The sequence below is a fragment of the Salvelinus fontinalis genome, chromosome 35 (assembly GCF_029448725.1).
Source record: "Salvelinus fontinalis isolate EN_2023a chromosome 35, ASM2944872v1, whole genome shotgun sequence".
In the NCBI taxonomy this organism is placed as follows: Eukaryota; Metazoa; Chordata; class Actinopteri; order Salmoniformes; family Salmonidae; genus Salvelinus; species Salvelinus fontinalis.
In genome coordinates this window covers 21,994,084-22,014,808 of record NC_074699.1, presented here as the reverse complement: position 1 = coordinate 22,014,808, position 20,725 = coordinate 21,994,084, and the positions used below count along the sequence as shown (strand labels likewise).

Below are 20,725 nucleotides of genomic sequence, written 5' to 3'. Positions count from 1 at the left end.
TTCACATTACACTCCATGCAGTTTGGCATCAGAGCGAAACACTCCACGAAACGGCCAACTGCTTTCTTCTGTAAAATGTGAAGTCCAAGATGGACAAAGGGGGCGTTGTTGGGGCTGTGTTTCTGGACCTAATGAAGGCTTTTGATACTGTTAACCTGTTTAGCCATGTTCTGTTATAATCTCCACCCGGCACAGCCAGAAGAGGAGTGGCCACCCCTCATAGCCTGGTTCCTCTCTAGGTTTCTTCCTAGGTTTTGGCCTTTCTAGGGAGTTTTTCCTAGCCACCGTGCTTCTACACCTGCATTGCTTGCTGTTTGGGGTTTTAGGCTGGGTTTCTGTACAGCACTTTGATATAGCAGCTGATGTAAGAAGGGCTATATAAATACATTTGATTTGACCATGAGATTCTCATCACAAAATTGTCCAAGTTCAACTTTTTCCCCGATGCCTTGAGATGGATGAAATCATACCTTGAAGGCAGAACTCAGTGTGTCAGAGTGAGCAATGAGCTGTCGCCCACTCTTAGCTATGATGTGGGAGTGCCCCAAGGGTCAATACTGGGGCCCCTCCTGTTCAGCCTGTACATTAATGATCTGCCTTCTGTCTGTACTGGGTCTGAAGTTCAAATTTATGCAGATTATAGTTATATACAGTGGGGAGAACAAGTATTTGATACACTGTCGATTTTGCAGGTTTTCCTACTTACAAAGCATGTAGAGGTCTGTAAGTTTTATCATAGGTACACTTCAACTGTGAGAGACGGAATCTAAAAGCGCACACAAGGACCCCTGCTCAAGCCAGCGCATGTCCAGGCCCGTCTGAAGTTTGCCAATGACCATCTGGATGATCCAGAGGAGGAATGGGAGAAGGTCATGTGGTCTGATGAGACAAAAATAGAGCTTTTTGGTCTAAACTCCACTCGCCGTGTTTGGAGGAAGAAGAAGGATGAGTACAACCCCAAGAACACCATCCCAACCGTGAAGCATGGAGGTGGAAACATCATTCTTTGGGGATGCTTTTCTGCAAAGGGGACAGGACGACTGCACCGTATTGAGGGGAGGATGGATGGGGCCATGTATCGCGAGATCTTGGCCAACAACCTCCTTCCCTCAGTAAGAGCATTGAAGAAGGGTCGAGGCTGGGTCTTCCAGCATGACAACGACCCGAAACACACAGCCAGGGCAACTAAGGAGTGGCTCCGTAAGAAGCATCTCAAGGTCCTGCAGTGGCCTAGCCAGTCTCCAGACGTGAACCCAATAGAAAATCTTTGGAGGGAGCTGAAAGTCCGTATTGCCCAGCAACAGCCACGAAACCTGAAGGATCTGGAGAAGGTCTGTATGGAGGAGTGGGCCAAAATCCCTGCTGCAGTGTGTGCAAACCTGGTCAAGAACTACAGGAAACGTATGATCTCTGTAATTGCAAACAAAGGTTTCTCTACCAAATATTAAGTTCTGCTTTTCTGATGTATCAAATACTTATGTCATGCAATAAAATGCAAATTAATTACTTAAAAATCATACAATGTGATTTTCTGGATTTTTGTTTTAGATTCTGTCTCTCACAGTTGAAGTGTACCTATGATAAAAATTACAGACCTCTACATGCTTTGTAAGTAGGAAAATCGGCAAAATCGGCAGTGTATCCAATACTTGTTCTCCCCACTGTTATGTGCATGCAAAGAGCAAACAACAAGCTGCACAATAACTCACTACTGTAATGGTCCAGGTTACAAAGTGACTCGTGTTTGCATCGCAATGTGAAAAAAACAGTTTGCATGTTCTTCACAAAGAGGGCAACAGATGCTACTGAGCCAGATGTCTATGTGTCAGGGGAGAAGCTCCAGGTGGTGTCTGATGCCAAGTACCTTGGCATCATACTTGATTCCAACCTCTTTTAAAAAGCATGTGAAAAAGGTAATTCAAATAACCAAATTCAACCTAGCTAATTTCCGATTTATACGAAATTGTTTCACTACAGAGGTAGCAAAACTGTACTTCAAATCTATGATACTCCCCCACTTAACATACTGCTTGACTAGTTGGGCCCAAGCTTGCTGTACAACATTAAAACCTATTCAGTCTGTCTACAAACAGGCTCTCAAAGTGCTTGATAGGAAGCCCAATAGCCATCATCACTGTTGCATTCCTAGAAAGCATGAGCTCCTGAGTTGGGAAAATCGTGTGCAATACACCGACGCATGTCTTGTATTCAAGATCCTAAATGGCCTGGCTTCCCCTCCACTCAGTATTTTCGTTAAACAGAAAACCCAAACATATGGCAGCAGATCCACAAGGTCAGCCATGAGAGGTGACTGTATAGTTCCCTTAAGGAAAAGCACCTTTAGTAAATCCGCTTTCTCTGTGAGAGCTTCCCATGTCTGGAATACACTGCCATCAGACACACACAACTGCACTACATATCACACTTTCACAAAATGCATGAAGACCTGGCTAAAGGTCAATCAGCTTTGTGAACATAATCCCTAGCTGTGTATTGCTGCTTTCCATGTTGTCTGTTGTTTGTAGCTTGTGAGGTGTGGAAACACTTTGTTGCTTTTATGAATTTTGTCTTGCTGCTTTTTGTTCTATGTTGCTCTGTCTGTATGCTACGTCTTGCTTGTCCTATGTTGCTCTGTCTGTATGCTATGTCTTGCTTGTCCTATGTTGCTCTGCGTGTGCTCACTGCTCAATGATTGTCTATATTGTAATTGTTTTTAATAACCTGCCCAGGGATTGCGGTTGAAAATTAGCCGGCTGGCTAAAACCGGCACTTTGACTGAAACGTTGATTAATGTGCACTGTCCCGTAAAAATAAAATAAACTCAAATACTGCACATCATATACTGTAGGTAAAAACTAAATGAGGAATGAGACCATGTGTGGTTATTTCTAGATACTGGTAGGCTACAATACAAGTGATTATTAATAGATTGGCTACAATACATGCAATATATACAGTGAGGATACAGTTTCTACTTCAAAGTGCTTCGTATTATTCTGTACATGAATCCGAGATAATCAATTTAGTTTAATGTGTTAAGTTTCGTATGGTACATATTAATTTGTGGATGTCCATCACCCATTTCGTATCATATGTTAAGAATCACAATTCGTATTATATATGTTATGAATTTGCTAAATGTACAATATGCTACGTATTTGATGTGTTATGAATTCTAGCTAGGTGGCTAACGTTAGCTAGGCTAGGGGTTAAGTTTAGAAGTTAGGTTAAAGGGTTAAGGTTAGCTAAAAGGGTTAAGGTTAGGGGTAGTAGTAAATAGTTTAAATGTTGTTAATTAGCTAAAATGCCAAAGTTGTCCATGATGAGATTCAAACTCGCAACCTTTGGGTTACTAGATGTACGCCCACCTAGCCACGCCGACCAACCACCCTACTTTCGTTTTTGCCTTAAGTAACCATCTGTCTTACGTAACCATACTAGAGGTGGACCGATTAATCGAAATGGCCGATTAATTAGGGCTGATTTCAAGTTTCCATAACAATCGGTAATAGTCATTTTTTGACACCGATTATGGCCGATTACATTGCACTCCACGAGCAGACTGCGTGGCGGGCTGACTACCTGTTACGCGAGTGCAGCAAGGAGCCAAGGTAAGTTGCTAGCTAGCATTAAACTTACCTTATAAAAAACAATCCATTTTATAATCACTAGTTAACTTCACATGGTTGATGATATTACTAGTTTATCCTGCGTTGCATATAATTGATGCGGTGCCTGTTAATTTATCATCGAATCACAGCCTACTTCGCCAAACGGGTGATGATTTAAAAAGCACATTGGCGAAAAAAAGCACTGTCGTTGCGCCAATGTGTACCTAACCATAAACATCAATGCCTTTCTTAAAATCAATACACAAGCATATATTTTTTAAACCTGCATATTTAGTTAATATTGCATGCTAACATGAATTTATTTTAACTAGGGAAATTGTGTCACTTCTCTTGCGTTCTGTGCAAGCAGTTTGGGCTGCCTGGCTCGTTGCGAACTGTGTGAAGACCATTTCTTCCTAACAAAAAACGTAATTAATTTGCCAGAATTGTACATAATTATGACATAACATTGAAGGTTGTGCAATGTAACAGCAATATTTAGACTTAGGGATGCCACCCGTTAGATAAAATACGGAATGGTTCCGTATTTCACTGAAAAAAAAAAAGTTTCGTTTTTGAAATGAGTTTCCGGATTTGACCACATGAATGACCTAAGGCTCGTATTTCTGTGTGTTATTATATTATAATTAAGTCTATTATTTGATATTTGATAGAGTAGTCTGACTGAGCAGTGGTAGACAGCAGCAGGCTCGTAAGCGTTCATTCAAACAGCACTTTCCTGCATTTGCCAGGAGCTCTTTGCTGTGCTTCAAGCATTGCGCTGTTTATGACTTCAAGCCTATCAACTCCCGAGATTAGGCTGACAATACTATAGTGCCTATAAGAACACCCAATAGTCAAAGGTATATGAAATACAAATGGTGTAGAGAAAGAGTCCTATAATTCCTATAATAACTACAACCTAAAACTTCTTACGTGGGAATATTGAAGACTCATGTTAAAAGGAACCACAGCTTTCATATGTTCTCATGTTCTGAGCAAGGAACTTACACATTAGCTTTTTTACATGGCAAATATTGTACTTTTACTTTCTTCTCCAACACTTTGTAATTGCATTATTTGAACCAAATTTAACATGTTTCATTATTCATTTGAGACTAAATTGATTTTATTGATGTATTATATTAAGTTTAAATAAGAGTGTTCATTCAGTATTGTTGTAATTGTCATTATTACAAATATATAGTAAAAAAAAAAAAGTCAGATTAATCGGTATCGGCTTTTTTTGGGGTCCTCCAATCGGTATCGTCGTTGAAAAATCATAAATCGATCGACCTCTAAACCATACTAATTTGAGTGTCCCGGATTCACATTTACTATGTTACGTCAAGTCTATGAGACCAGGCTGTTATTGTGACATTGTCCGTACTAGGGCAGTTGAAGGTGTGTAGAGACTACAGATGTTTGGAGTACCAAAAGAAGGCTAAGCAGTCTGACTACACCATTAACAAACGGGGAACAAACGGCTTCAGTTTTCCACAATCTTTTATTTGAACAATAAACAAAAAGAGTAGAATGCTGGAGGATTAAGATTAAAAGACAGCATATAGTTTTCAGCTTGATATCCCCTCACAAGCCCTCAGCAGACAACCGTGTTAGGAAGCACAAACTAAACAGAACGACATCATTGAAGCGATTCGCCAGCACATATCCTGACCATAATCATAAAAAAAGACTCAGGGATAAAATGTGTACAACAGAAAGCTTTCTGACAGCTTTAGTGTCTGTTTCAAACCATCTTCAAAACATTCTTCAGGGGGGAAAGAAAAACAAATCAAACCAACATTGTCACAATGAGTATCAGATATGACCACATAGCCATCAGCACAATTGAACTAACACTTATAAGGAGTTTTATAATGATCTGAACAAATCAGCTCAATTTCCTCATATGGAATGACTGAGTCATGCTGATTGAATGAATCATGAGCTGTGGCAACAGAACTTATGATGCAGAGGTGAAACCAAAATTAGACAGAAGCATTAGCGCAATTATGAAAGCCAACAGGGTCAATGTGAAGTATCCTTTGGTTTCACTTGGAGATTAAACAACTGACTTGTGGGAACTAAATTCTGCACAGTTTAGACTACGAAATTGCAGTCACTAACATAATACAGATTTTTCAGGGCAAAATATACAACACTAATTCATGGGAAGGGAATTGTGTGGGCAATTTAAATGACACTGCTCCAAACTCAATAAAGTATGCAACACAGAAAATGCACATGGTAAGATAACTATTTCCATTACTCAGTTTCCAGTCACTTTAAATAAAAGGGGATACAGGTATATTGAATTAGTCTGCTACCATCAGTGAGAGAACTACAAAGTGAGAAATAGGATAAAATAAGCTCTTCCTGTAAGATCTAAAATGCATGCTCTGCTATTCCGATGTGGGAAAAATTATTTCACACTGCCCCAACGTTCCAGTGGTCAGAAATGGGAAAGTGTGAGAGCCGCCTTACAAAAAGACCCATTCCCAGTTGTGTACCTCGCTTTATCTTATGGCCAAGTGTGTGTGCACGTAGTGTGTGTGCACGTAGTGTGTGTATGTGAGAAAGTGTATACAGTATGTTAAAGATCTTTAGAAAATGGTCTGCTTTGCCCATTAAAGACAGAGTATAGAAGGGTAAACCACAATGCACCAAGCCTTCAGCAAAGTAATGTACCAGTTATGTTCTTTTTGTAAAGGATTAAATACTGACAGATTCTGACATTGGTTTGGTTGAAATGTCCCTTAAAATTAAACTATGGATCAAACTTAAAGGGAAAAATATATATATATGATCAAGCAAAGAAAGTGTCCAATTTATTAATTGTTGTGCTTTTACCTTGGGTAATTTCACTCAATTATCAATTTAGATGCCATATAGTATAACTCTGGGGAAACGGTCATGGTATTATTGAACAAATGAAAAATAACATTTAAGCGAAACTCAAAACACAATCAATGAATAATAATGATGCAAAAAGCAAGGTCTCAAACAAAAACAAACATGATTTCCTTTTGTGCGCATTTATTGTGGGGGATTTCATTTCTAGAGCCAAGCAGCAGATGTGATCCCACTTCCCCTCAACATGGACAGTCTCTCTCACTGGAGAGGAACTGTACTCAGCCACAAAAGAGGAAATGCAAAGGTCAGGTACATTCCCATAAAACTTCACAGACATTTGACTTACAGTTGTCACACTCACTGGGTTGGACTCGTACATTGAGTGGAGATTTGGATTAGAAAGCTTTGCATTGCGAGCCTAAGGCAGCCCCCTTTTTCTGGTGAGTTGGGGGGTAAGGAGTCATGTGGCTGTTGTAACTCTACAACGGCAGACCGCCTATGTATAGATGGAACCTTTAGACCAGAACAGGGAACAAATGATAAAAGAAGGATGGAGGGGGGAAAGGATAGGTATAAAATGAACAAGGGCTGGTGCTTGTGGTGGAATCGCAGTCTTCACTGGTATCTCTCCAGTGTTCCAGAGTACTCAGAAATCCTTAGAACTAACAGCCACCCAGGGAGCCAAACAAGGCGACACTCACCTAGATTGATGTTATTTTTTTTTTTATATATATATTTTTTTACAGTTTTAAATCTTAAAATATCTGCAAGTGTGCATTAGCACATCCACATCTCGTTATTGATCAGATATATTATACGTGCACAGTAGCTTCTTTTTTTATCATCAATTAAATCCTAAAGCGCATTAAAATTGTTTTTAGATAGTCATTCTAATTCTACACCCAGAAAACACAAGGTTCTTTCAAACAAAGCTGTTTAGTTTCAGCACACGGTAGCAGCACCTCTTCTCCTGTCATTTTTTCTATTTATTTGATGGCTCAAGTTTGACCGAGATTTAAAAGCATCAGGAAAGTGAGGAAGGTGGAGAAGTAAGAAGAGATGGTGGCCATGAAGAGCATCTTGCCTCTGGAGTTAGAGACTCATTCGATAACGTTTTGTCGTTTGCTGGTGCTGGGCCTTTTTCAATGCACTCTGGCAAAATTTCAACATGTGTTTAAACTGCTGCAAATTCATTAGACAACAACTCCCCTTGCTAAAAGGCAAAACACTGATTATTTTATGCCATTTTCAACAACAACAAAAAATGAGTAGATTAACCCAAAAAATTATTACTTCTCTCCAGCAGTCCAACCGGCCATCTGCAGCCTGGTGTTGTAGATAGATAATTCGTCCTGTGGGTAAAGTACCCACTGTTCCCAGTCTGAACGAGGCTGTAGGTTCAGAGGCGAGTCTCAAGGTCCCCTCCCCTCAGTCCATTCAACAGTCTCTCCTCTCAGCATAAAAAAAAACAGCAGTGGCGCACAGAGAAGAGGAAGCCATCACAGGGAAAATATTTTACAACACGTCCTTTTCCCTTCTAATTCTTTCAAAAAAAGATAAAAGGAAAAAAGGCATTGTTGGAAAAGCTGGCTCTCTGGAAAAGCAGGGACGAGGGGGAGGAAAAAGAAAATCTTGCAAGAAGTTGGGCAGTGTTCCTGTTCATTAGTTTGTGTGTGTTTGTATGTATGTGCACTTGTGTGTATGTCTGTAGTGGGAGTGTGTATATGTAGTTGAATGCGTGTAAAACGAGTGTTCCTCTGTGTTCCTCTGAGTGTGCATGAACACGTGTGTGTGTGTGTGTGGTGTCTACAGCAGGTCGACGCGACGGTAGTACAGCAGGTAGGCAGTGCGCTCAGCAGTCTGCTTCACCACCTGGTACTGGTTGATGACCTTCACTGACTGGTCGTCAATGCGCAGCCAGCCGTTCAGACCGATGTGGAAGACATCCGTGGTGTAATGGCCGCCTGTAGCGCTGTTCCCATGGTGATAGACAACTGCGACAGGGACACACAAAATGGAAGCTTTTCAGAGGTGGAAATCAAACTGAAATGAGGAAAAATGCACTTACTATGACATGTGGTTGTCTCACCTAGTTATCTTAAGAGGAATGCGCTAACTGGAAAAGAGCGTCTGCTAAATGACAATGTCCAAATGAAAAAGTCATTCTGTTATCTGGTTCTGGCTACACAAGGTCAGAGCCAGTAACTAACTACTGATATCAGCAACTTTCTGGAGCACCCTAGGCATGTAGACCAGGGTTGCTAGCCTTACAGAGAGGCCTCCATGTCAGTGTGTTATTAATGTAGGCATTGAATATCATGTTGTAAGCATTTAGTTCAAACTTATATTACACTTCTTTCACATATCTGATCAAGTGTCATAAGAATTCTTGGGAATGCATCAATCATGACCAAATGTAGAAACCTAAGTAACTACAGCAGGAGAATGTGGAAAGAAAATAACATTGTCCATTCTGTGCCCGTATTTACAGGCTGGCAACACGTGTTCCAAATGGACTTAATGCCCTTAAAGTGAAACACTACGATACCATGAAGACCACGTTTAAAAGTGGGCGTTTCGGATTTAAGCCACAGTGACAGTTATTACCAGGCAGAAATAAATCATTAAAACCTGTTGAGGCTAGGGGGTGCTGTTGTCACTATTTATGTAAATCGTGTAATTTTTTAAACGGCTTCCTACTAAATTCTTGATCGTACAATATGCATATTATTATTATTATTATTGGATAGAAAACAGTCTCTAGTTTCTATAGCCGTTGAAATTTTGTCTCTGAGTGGAACAGAACTCATTCTACAGCAATTTCCCTGACATGGAGTCAGATTTCACACATTTTGGCCCCTGATCTGGAGTCAGTTTAAAGGCCACTGTTATTGCTATGAGCATACAGACACGGCTTACGTCTTCCCCTGGATGCCTTTACGTGATGACGATTTGAATGGTATCGATTGCGCAATCACAGCCCCTATAAAACAAAAACACGTGTAGGTAGGAACTCTTTTCCAGATGCGTCAGGCGCGCGGTGGACACCGACCCGCACTTTTTCCAAGCACTAGTGAAGCCAGTTATATTTCTCCGGTCATGTTTCTACTCGTTATAGGAGTTAAAAACATCATAAGGTAGTTAATTTAAACCGTTTTATAGCAATTTATTTCCGCTTAGTGCGATTTTGGGACATTTATTTCTGAGACACTGTGAATCTCTGGGCACGGTTCCAGTTCATGCCGAACTCAATGGGCATTTCTACATGGCAAGAGGACAGCTTTCGACCAAAAGACGATTAGACCCAAGAAAGGATTCTTTGCCCAAGATTCTGATGGAAGAACAGCTCAAAGTAGGAACAATTTATTATAATAAATCGTGTTTCTGTCGAGAAATGTTAATCGCTTAGGACGCCATCTTGTTTGACGTAGCTTCGCTTGGCGCAAACTGTATTGAAAAGTAAGGATAATTTAAAAAATGTAAATCAGCGATTGTATTAAGAATTAAATTGTCTATCAATCGCTGTCCACCCTATATTTTTTAGTCACGTTTATGAGTATTTATGTATACGGCTAGATCACTGTCTAATATGGCGCACGACATTGTCTGACCAGCTGAGCAACTTTTGTCATTGTCTAACCATGATTTTGGTGGCTAAATATGCATATTTTCGAACAAACTGTATATGGATTGTGTAATATGATGTTACAGGAGTGTCATCGGAAGAATTCTGAGAAGGTTAGTGAAAAAATGTATATATTTTGGCGATGTTTACGTTATCGCTCTCTTTGGCTAGAATCAATGCTCTGGTAACGTTTGCATATGTGGTATGCTAATATAACGATTTATTGTGTTTTCGCTGTAAGACACTTAGAAAATCTGAAATATTGTCTGTATTCACAGGATCTGTGTCTTTCGATTAGTGTATGCTGTGTATTTTTACGAAATGTTTGATGATTAGTAATTAGGTAAACACGTTGCTCTATATATTTATTCTAGTCCATTTGTGACGGTGGGTGCAATTGTAAACTATGACATCTACCTGAAATATGCACATTTTTCTAACAAAACCTATCCTATACCATAAATATGTTATCAGACTGTCATCTGATGAGTTTTTTTCTTGGTTAGTGGCTATCAATATCTTAGTTTAGCCGAATTGGTGATAGCTACTGGTGTTGGTGGACAAATAAAAGATGGTGTCTTATGCTAATGAGTTTAGCTAATAGATTTATATCTTTACATATTGTGTCTTCCCTGTAAAACATTTAAAAAAATCGGACATGTTGGCTGGATTCACACGATCTGTGTCTTTCATTAGCTGTATTGGACTTTAATGTGTGAAAGTTAAATATAAAAAAAAAAAAAAAAAAAAAATTGAATTTCGCGCTCTGCCTTTTCAGTGGAATGTGGGGGGGGTGTGCCGCTAGCCCGCTAGCTAGTTTCCTGACTAGCAAGGTGTAGTCTGTTTTTTTAACAGTAACCAAGGGATGCGGGGCTTAGCGAAGGGTCCATTTCGGGAAAGGTTGACTCAAACCATGTTTAGAAACTTTTAGTGGGAGCAAAATGCTGTTTCTGCAAATGTATCTATGCCCTACCAAATTCTAGAGTGTAAACATACCTGTTTAATGTACTGGACAGTATTATGACTTGTCTATGGAGAAAGGTACAGTGAAGAGTTCAGTTGCTATGATTCCAGAGGACTCCTTGTGGAATGATGCCTGAGGTAGCTAGTGCTGATCTCAGCTGTGAAATGACGCAAGAGTTTCATTCTCTGTGGTAACCATGCATATCGGTAAAACCACATTCTCCCACTCCTCTCTTCCTCCTAGACCCAATAAGTATTTCTAGACTAGAGCATTACACCAGACTTTACCACAGCCCTGCCCCCCCCACCCCACCCCTATAACCTCCTCCCTGGCAGGACCAAAGGGAATAAAGTGGGCCTTCATTAGGGAGCTCTGCCTGCTCAATGAAAACATCTCCACTGTGCTGCTGTCTGGTGTAGGTGTGAGTGGCCAGTGTTCAGCTAACTGTTATTTCCAGCAGCTCATTCAGCATGTAGTTCTCCTGCCCCCTCCTCCCCTCTCTTCACGCCTCACTGACCAGTTTAAACAGAGACAACCTCCACTGTGGATATGGGTGTCCTGTTAATCTCCCTGTAGTTTGGAAGTAAATTGTCTTCAGTCGTTTATTTTCCTTTCAGTGCAGAAAAAGGCTTTCCTTGTCAAAAATCTGTTAGTAGAGTAACCCCTGGCAACTGTTGCTATAGCGGTGCAGTTAATCTTTTACTGTAAGATCCTGGAGGTAGAAGTTTTGCCTTCTCTCTGACCATCTGGCCCATGGGACGAAGAAAGTCTTGATGAAAAGGTCTCATGCTAGTCAGCGTGTAATGTGATAACATAACAGTATAGTAAATATGTAATATAAGCGCCTTTGGAAACTTCAATCATGCCATTTTAAAATTCTGGCGCCAGTGAAAAGGTGAACCTATGCAATCAACCACTTAGGGGAAAAGTTGTCTCAACTACACACTGGTATTGTTTCCCTCCAGTTAAACCAATCATTCAGTTGTGGTTGCACATATCTGTTGTCAGATGAGGGGGTAATGATGTTTCTCCTTGCCTATAGTAGCTTATGGTTTCAGTACAAAGAATGAGTTACCGCCTGAATCTAGTTCTGTGTCCAAATCAAACAGATCTAACAAGATTGCCATGTTTACTCAACTGACTTGGAGTTACATTGTGTTGTTTAAGTGTTCCCTTTATTTTTTTGAGCAGTGTATATATGTTGTTGCCTATAGCATAGGGCCAATGCCCTATTACTGCATATAATTGAATGATTATGACCATTTGAGTGATACTGTGGGTGTAGGAGAGGTGTGTAGTTGATCATAAATCGGTATATACAGTACATACCTGCAAAGAGCCTGTAGGTTCTTTGGCCTTTGAATATTTTACTCCGCACCCCTGAAGAGAGGAGATCTAAGGAGAGACAAATTAATACACTACAGCCACATCACAGAGAGAAACAAAATGTATAAGATATCCCTCAGAGCACCATCAATTATAGTTATTTGGGTCTGTGTGCCATGAAAGCCAACCCATCGAAATAAAGGTGGCTATAAAAACCCCAGTGTAGCGTTTGGTAAATCGTACGCAGAATGCTGGCAGGCTGCCGCTCATGCCAAAATTAAATGGAGCCTACTTTTTATAATTTATACACCGCAGGAGACCAACACACTGGACCCAGTTTACATTGGAACGATGATTCTCTCCACATTCTGATGCTTATTCTGCAAATCTACAGTACTAATATCCTCAAGCTGCTGGGACTTTGTCTGTGGGGATTTGGTAGACGTGCCTTTAGGATTACTTACAGAAACCCCACTTGAACCTCCTACATGGGACAGATGGAAACAGAGGCTCCCTCAGATATTAAGGACATGTTGACCTGAAATGGTATTTTTATCGGGGGGTCCTCTATAAATATTTCCTCCGTGTGCTGTGGGATCAGGGCTTGTAGGGTACCCCGGGCGGAGCAGTAAACATAGGCAGGCTGGCTGGCCAGCACAGGACTGATGAGGTGTAAAGTTGTGTGAGGTTGGGTGTTGGGGCTGAATGAGGAGGCCTTTAACGGTATGAGGTCAACCCACAAATCATCTCTCCCTGCCGCTGATGACGACTTCCCAGCATTTTGCCGGCACCCTCGTTTAAATACGCAATGTCAGATAAGTGAGCTACACCTGTGTGTCTGTCTAACTAGGACCCAGACTGTGGAAAGACTAGTCTTTACTGGAATATGATCAGATGCTGACTGTGAAGTGTGTTATGAACGATTGCCTTTCTCACCCAGGGTTCAGAGAGCTTAACACACATTCAATAGAGTTAATTCAATAATTGGGACATGTGTTTTAAGTGGGGACTTCACCCAATGGTTTGTGGAGGCTTTTCAGTGATTCACATACCTTTGCTGATCTCCAGGTCTACAGGGTAATCAATGTTCTTGATCAGTTTCTGACAGCCTCCAGTCTTCTCAAACACAAATCTCTTGAGGTGGAGCACCAGCACTGGAGGGAGCTCCTCTAGGGTCACTCTCCGGCTGATCTCAATCTGCAAACACAGGAGAGATTATCAAACTGAGCCAGGGGACCATTTGACACAGTGGAGCCACATCAAACAGCTAATATAAACCAGAACAGGATCTCCCAATTTACCCAGGGATTAGACTCTGAACAAAACCAGCACACAGTCACACAGGCCTACACTAAGAACCTGCTGTGAGCGTTGATCTAGTCACTTGTGAATCACTGGGGTTTTACACCTTCACTGTCAGAACCAGACTGTGACCCCAACTACCAGCTACTTCTAAAACAATATCAAGGTACTGTAACAACTGTCTTGTAAAATAAAAGCTGATGAGGTTGGTAAACAACACAACGCTGAGGCCCCAACTACAGCTGTTCAACAGATGTTGCCCTCGCCGGTTTTGTCTCCATACAGAGGAAGCAGGCAAAGCACATTTGTCTTCTTATACTGTGGCTTTAAAAGAATGTGTTTTCACCAGGCAGCGCAGTCAGAGAGGACATCCTTCCTGTTTGGCCCAGTCCGGGGGTATCATTGGATGGGGCCACAGTGTCTCCTGACACCTCCTGTCTCAGCCTCCAGTATTTATGCTGCAGTAGTTTATGTGTCGGGGGGCTAGGGTCAGTTTGTTATATCTGGAGTACTTCTCCTGTCTTATCCGGTGTCCTGTGTGAATTTAAGTATGCTCTCTCGAATTCTCTCTCTCTCGGAGGACCTGAGCCCTAGGACCATGCCTCAGGACTACCTGGCATGATGACTCCTTGCTGTCCCCAGTCCACCTGGCCGTGCTGGTGCTCCAGTTTCAACTGTTCTGCCTGCGGCTATGGAACCCTGACCTGTTCACCGGACGTGAAAAGCCAACTGACATTTACTCCTGAGGTGCTGACTTGCTGCACCCTCGACAACTACTGTGATCATTATTATTTGACCATGCTGGTCATTTATGAACATTTGAACATCTTGGCCATGTTCTGTTATAATCTCCACCCGGCACAGCCAGAAGAGGACTGGCCACCCCTCATTGCCTGGTTCCTCTCTAGGTTTCGGCCTTTCTAGGGAGTTTTTCCTAGCCACCGTGCTTCTACACCTGCATTGCTTGCTGTTTGGTGTTTTAGGCTGGGTTTCTGTACAGCAATTTGAGATATCAGCTGATGTAAGGGCTATATAAATAAATTTGATTTGACATGAAGCAAAAACAATGCTTTAGAGTCCACACGCACAACACAGCCCTCAGTGTATTAAGAGAAACAAGGCCAATGGGGAGACAATCTGTCAGAGTCCAACCACTTCAGCCGATTAGAAGGGGCCAATCAAGGGGAGAGTGCTTTGTGTACTAGTAGAGAGTGCTGCTGAGCATCCCAAATACTCCCGTTAAAAGAAACGAGACACCACAGTAACAAAAATTCTCATTGTCTAAACACTACATGTTTTACTTTTAACTGCCAACATGCCCACATCCTTGTTTCAGATTGCAGAAGAAAAACTAACGGAAATCAATTGGAGGTTTTCAAGGCAGCATTCAAGTTTGGATCAACATACTTCAACTAATTGCATGTGGGGGGGGGGGGGGAACCAAGCGATTGAGAATGAAATCAGAATGACCAATATGCAAACACATCCGAGCCTTGTAATGGTTTAATAGTAGCATAGGTGTACTGTGTGTGTAAGACCCTTACCTCCTGCTTGGTTTTAGTGGTGTAGCCCTGAACTGACTCCCGTGCCACCAGGGTCTCCAGGGCCTCCTGAACGGTGCGGATCTTCTCTGACTGGATGTCCAGCTGCAGGGTGAAGAAGGGCTGCAGGGTGGCTGACTCCTTAGAGTTTTGCTGGTACACCACCGACCTGCATGGGACAGAAAGTCAAATATACCCCACTTCAGACAATGAATACAAGGACATTACACAAAGGTTCATACATTATTGGGTTTTGAGTATCTCTCAATGACATCTTGACCTCAGAAAACAGCATCACAGCTTTGAAGGAAAGTGTATGGGTCATACTACTGATTCTCTCTACACATCTCTCCAAACTACACCTTTATGAATCATCTCCTCTCCTTCCTCAAACTCTCCTCTTAGTGGCAGAAACTGATCCAAAATGTTCAAATGGCACAAACAACTCCAACATTCATAGCCCCCTGACAGCCATATGAGTGAAACGGTCATGCAAATCTCTTTAAATTGTGAAAATAATTTCAAACTTGTTCCAATGATTCCCCTCAGCCAAACCAATTACCCTGACTCGAGTGGCTGAAAACGTGAATGTAGCTGAACTCAGTGGGTATGCATAGTTCAACCCAGACCTTCCGGAAGGTCTGCCCTTATGTTCCATTTACTTTGACTACTTTCTCTTTTTTCAGAGAAAATAATCCTCTGAAGTGATCTGTAACCCAGTCAGGCCAGGCATGTGCCAGATCAGAACCTCTGAGAGCATGTCATTTGGCCCAGGCACACCCTCACAGGTCCTACACTTTCAAAGTTGTTTTGTGATTCTTTCTTTGCTAGAGTGTGAGCCCCACGCCTGGCTGTCCAGGCCACCGACCACAGGCCGGGCCACAATGGCTGATATGCTGAAGAGTGCTTCTTGAGCAGAGAAAGCCCAGAGCCAGCTGGTGGAAGGCCTGTTTGGGATGGCATCCTCGGCTGTGGTTGGAGCTGGGGGCCAGAGGTGGTGCCAGGGCAACCAGCCCAAGGGGGCCCAGATAAAGATGGCACTATACTCTCTGTTCTCCTGTCATACCAAGCACCTGCGCCACAGCCAATAAAAATAAGGGCAAGGACACCACTGGTGCCACAATTCTGCTGCTGGGCTTTAAGAAAAATAAGCTCTGGGAAGGGAGAAAAGAAACACTCAGTGGCTGACCATCACTCTGGCTTCATGTGGGAGAAGCCAGGTGTCTTTCCAAGCCTCAGGCTTTTCTTCCAAGGAAATAGTAGTAAAGGCTTTGGGTCCACCAAAACATTGACTTGACTATATCGTCATGAACAACATTAAGTATCCATTATAAGCAACACCTCAAATGTAAAGAAACTTTGTGTGAGTTTCCTGACACCTCACAAGTCAACGGTGTTACCCTACCGGATGTGCCCTCCGAATATGTCAGTGATGGGGGTGCGGACAAAGTCAGCCTGACGGGTAATGGAGGTCTTATTTCGGGGGCCCACTTGCTCCCATTCGTCTTCGCTCCCCTCCTCCTTATCAGCAGCATCGTCATCCACACCCGACTGGGACTCTGGGCCATTGGGTGTGGGGGCTTCTGATCAAGACAGGAGAAGAGACAACTGATTTAGAACCACAGTCAATGGCAATCATAGAGCAGATCCAACTTCAGCAGTGAGTCCAAAGATCATAAGGAAATTATGTGAAACGAAAAGGGACTAGATCAGTTCAGTTCATAAGCAGAGAGCACGTGTAAACAGATAATCGTATGACCTCATGTATCAGATTTAGACCATGGCACTACTTACTCTCTTCCTGAGGGGAGAAGAGCTTTTTCAAAGCCAGCATCTCCTCATGCAGTCCGTTGAGGGTGAAGCCCAGGTACTCCTCCGCATCCTCCTGTCGACCCTGACAGAGAACGCACAACCATCAGCACTAATGAGACCACGGTGCCAAGAGAGCCTGCGCTCTAATGCTCACCACTGACTCAGCAGACACAGGTCCTGTCCACTGTTACTGAGCTTCAGGACAGGACATCAGTGTGCACATGGCACAGGTGAGATACAATCTAAACCACATAGGGAATGCCTGCCTCAAGAGCTCTCTCATTCCATTTGGAATAGCTTTTTTAATTACACTTCATGCGAGTATGAATCAGTAATGAGTCAGCATGTCTCATGCACCAACAGATGGATATTTGTACATGTACTGTACCATCAGACAGGTACAGACTGAACGTCTCTGGTGCATAGACTCCTCAAGTGTACTGATGAGAATGTGGAATTTTACATAAAACCAGTGTCAGGAAACAGGTAATACCAAGTGTTTCAGTTTATTTGCTCCAAGTCCCTGAACACCTGAAAGTGTGGAATGTCTGGATGGTTCAAAATTCTAAATAAAACCCGTCTGAAATGTAAAGACTAAATTGTTTTATATTGATGTTATTGATAGTAGGGCCGGGCGGTACGGACTAAAAATCACCTCTTTATTATTTAACTTCTCGGCAATTCACGATATATATCTCAATATGTTTTCTCTACATAAGCTTTGTTGTACAATTAAATGCCAAATACACTGCATTTCAAACAGCCAGCAATAATCTAATTCAGGGCATGTGAAGTTATACTTAGGCTAAATGTAAGCCTTCCACAACCATAAGAGCCATTAATAATTGAATTATGTTATCAAAAATAGATCACCTGCTTTTTTGCAATAATCACTGTTCTAGCTTATAAGTCAGTCTATGAAAATAACCTTTTTGTTACAAATTTAACCAGAACCATGTATAATGCACATTCACTAATAATGACTAACATTTGTAGCAGGCATTATAGAACATTAACACAGGTCTCAAACAATCACTCAAGCCCATGTGCTACTGAGTAACCAGCTAATCTTTATATTTCAAGTTTAGCCAACTTGGGCCTATGTGCTGGCTAACAAGATATAATTGTTATGAACACACCATTCTGTCTGTTTCCAACAGTTTGAAAAGCATGCTAGCCTGTCCACTTTGTTCAGACGTTGAAATCATGTAGCCTACCTTATTTCTCAGAATTCCTTATATTTGTGTTTTATAATTATTGCACATTTATAAAACAGACTAGACAGCTAGTATATCAGTCTCTGGCTAAAATGCTGAACACACATTTTCCAGAACCAATGTTCATTGATACTCGTGTTTTAGTAGTGTCTGCTCTGTGAGCAACTTGAGGAGTTGAGAGATAAAAAGGGTATCATTTAGAAAGGTTAACTTCTCCTCTATTACAGTAAAATAATGTCTCAATGTGTTTCAGTCTCCATATGACCGATTCTGTTGGACCAAACCACTAATGCAAGTGGAAAGTTGATACCTGTTTGTCAGAGAGGAAGAAGTGATCTCTCATCTTTGTTGTTGTGAGTGGCCGGGGAAGGGACTTGGTGTGTGTGTAAATGGTAAGGTGCACACAGCACAGAGGGAGCAAAGGAGACTAGACCAAAAATAAAACATGACAACAAGCGGACATAAAAAAAGACTGTTGCAATATTCTGCACTAAAACATTCAAATGAATAAAATACATCTCCCAGTCCTAATTGCTAGTACAACCTCCGAGGACACATTACTCATTTTACAGGCCGCAAGTAAACGCTTGGTCTGGATGCCCAATGGCTTTACCTTCTCTGAGAGACTCGACTTGATGAGGGTGAGGAGTCTGTAGATGTAGTTGGGTTCAAAAGGAGCACCTGGTCGAATGTCTTTTATTATCTTTTCACCAGCAGCTACAGAAAAAGCAACAAGGAACACATCAAATGAACATCAACAGGAAATACAAGAAACTCTAGCTCTTTTAGAAGATGCTGACAGACAGCTTACCTTGCTGCTTGGCTTTGGATGGCACAGGCATATTGCTGAACTCATTGACAAGCCTTACACTGGAGGGAGAAACAAGGTCAGGGAGTTGTAATCAGCAAAAGAAGTACACACCCAACCCAATGCAGTGAGCACACAGGTAACACCTTCTCTCAATACTCGTAACACAGTTTTACCAATTTAGCTCAGGCAGGAATTTGTCGTCGCTGATTATTTTCACACAAACAAGACCTCGATTGCTTGTGAGATGACTTTTAAAAACAGCCAGTCAGCTCCCAGGGAGAGAGGCTACTTACAAGTTGTCCATCATGGGTGTGGAAGTACAGGGTCTCTGGGTGTCATTGAACAGGGGAATGGACTTCAACAAGTGATACATGGGAGGGCAAGCAATCAGGGCCTGCAATGTCTTGGGGGTGGCAGTCAAGGGTAAAATCACCTCATTGGAACACTAAATACAGACATTTAATGTCACTTTGTTTATGACATGGTGTGATTTAAGCATTTCACATGCAACTGAGAAAAGGATACAGCGTTGATATAGCACCAGTTGCCCTTGTTGATCAGTCCTCTTGGTTGCAAAGACACTGGTTTGTGTATCAACTTCACACTCTCAATTAGTTCTGGTGATTCAAACAAATACACATGATTTTGAACACATATCCCTTACTAAAATCAAAGTTTAAATAGAAGCTAGTTTGTAAACCTCAGGCAAAAATAATATCAATTTACACCATACTGTGCTATATAGATTGTGTCCCTTCTTCCAACTTTGCATCATATGACAGTGGCACACAAGGCTGGTTTGTCAGAACAAGGAGATACTGTGCCACGCCTAGGAAGGGAGACTGTCACTGACAACACAGCTTCCATGGTAACGTGGACAGACATTCCAACATAGAAAGTATCATAAAACACCACCACATAATCACATTATGGGAAAATGGGTTAAAAATGGCAGGCAGTTTTTTGATAGTTCCGCCTACGTACATAGCATATTATGAACCTCCAAATTACAGAAACATGTTTTTTATAGATAACAGGTTTGCTAAAAGTGAAACGGTCATTCCAGGAGAAGAGAAATATAGTTTGGCTAAACAGTAAAGGCACACTCCAGATAAAATCCAGTCCAGAGATACAATCGTATACAGGGTTGGAAATCAAAATGAGACTTGGTAGGTGACACCAGTAAAGGGTCCTATAATAGCTTCGTGTTCATCCTCCTGTTCATTTCCTGACAGGAGTGCGAGGTCTGAGCACTGTATTGTGGGTACAAAATAAGCCTTTCTACTGAACGGTGAAGGCAACCACATGGAGCATGGTTTAATTATTTACAGCCGTAGAGCACAGGAAACCATCAGGTTTATCTAGACAGAAGCACATTAGGCTGCCCAGAAGCCCTCTCTCATAAATACCTCAGATGAAAAATCCCAGTTTACAAAAAGGATGACAGGCTTAAGTAACCCACTGAGAAGGCCCGTCTGTATATTAGTAGTATACAGTTCTGTGTCTGTATATTAGTAGTATACAGTTCTGTGTCTGGATATTAGTAGTATACAGTTCTGTGTCTGGATATTAGTAGTATACAGTTCTGTGTCTGGATATTAGTAGTATACAGTTCTGTGTCTGGATATTAGTAGTATACAGTTCTGTGTCTGGATATAGT

The 20,725-nt window shown here is 41.7% G+C and overlaps 1 protein-coding gene across 2 annotated transcripts in view; it reads right to left on the bottom strand.

Annotated features, from left to right (window-relative positions):
• Positions 1-5,099: 5,099 nt before the first annotated feature.
• LOC129834559 (ubiquitin carboxyl-terminal hydrolase 10-like) overlaps positions 5,100-20,725 on the bottom strand; it is a 33,789-nt gene continuing 18,163 nt past the window's right edge. For both annotated transcript variants that reach the window (XM_055899665.1, XM_055899666.1), the window contains 10 exons: positions 19,591-19,682; positions 19,359-19,468; positions 19,066-19,124; positions 18,868-18,971; positions 17,020-17,119; positions 16,631-16,808; positions 15,229-15,394; positions 13,435-13,579; positions 12,386-12,451; positions 5,100-8,461 (listed from right to left, as the gene is read on the bottom strand). In XM_055899665.1, the coding sequence (XP_055755640.1) occupies positions 8,274-8,461; positions 12,386-12,451; positions 13,435-13,579; positions 15,229-15,394; positions 16,631-16,808; positions 17,020-17,119; positions 18,868-18,971; positions 19,066-19,124; positions 19,359-19,468; positions 19,591-19,682 (1,208 nt within the window). In that variant the 3' untranslated portion in view covers positions 5,100-8,273. The remainder of the gene's footprint in view (positions 8,462-12,385; positions 12,452-13,434; positions 13,580-15,228; positions 15,395-16,630; positions 16,809-17,019; positions 17,120-18,867; positions 18,972-19,065; positions 19,125-19,358; positions 19,469-19,590; positions 19,683-20,725) is intronic.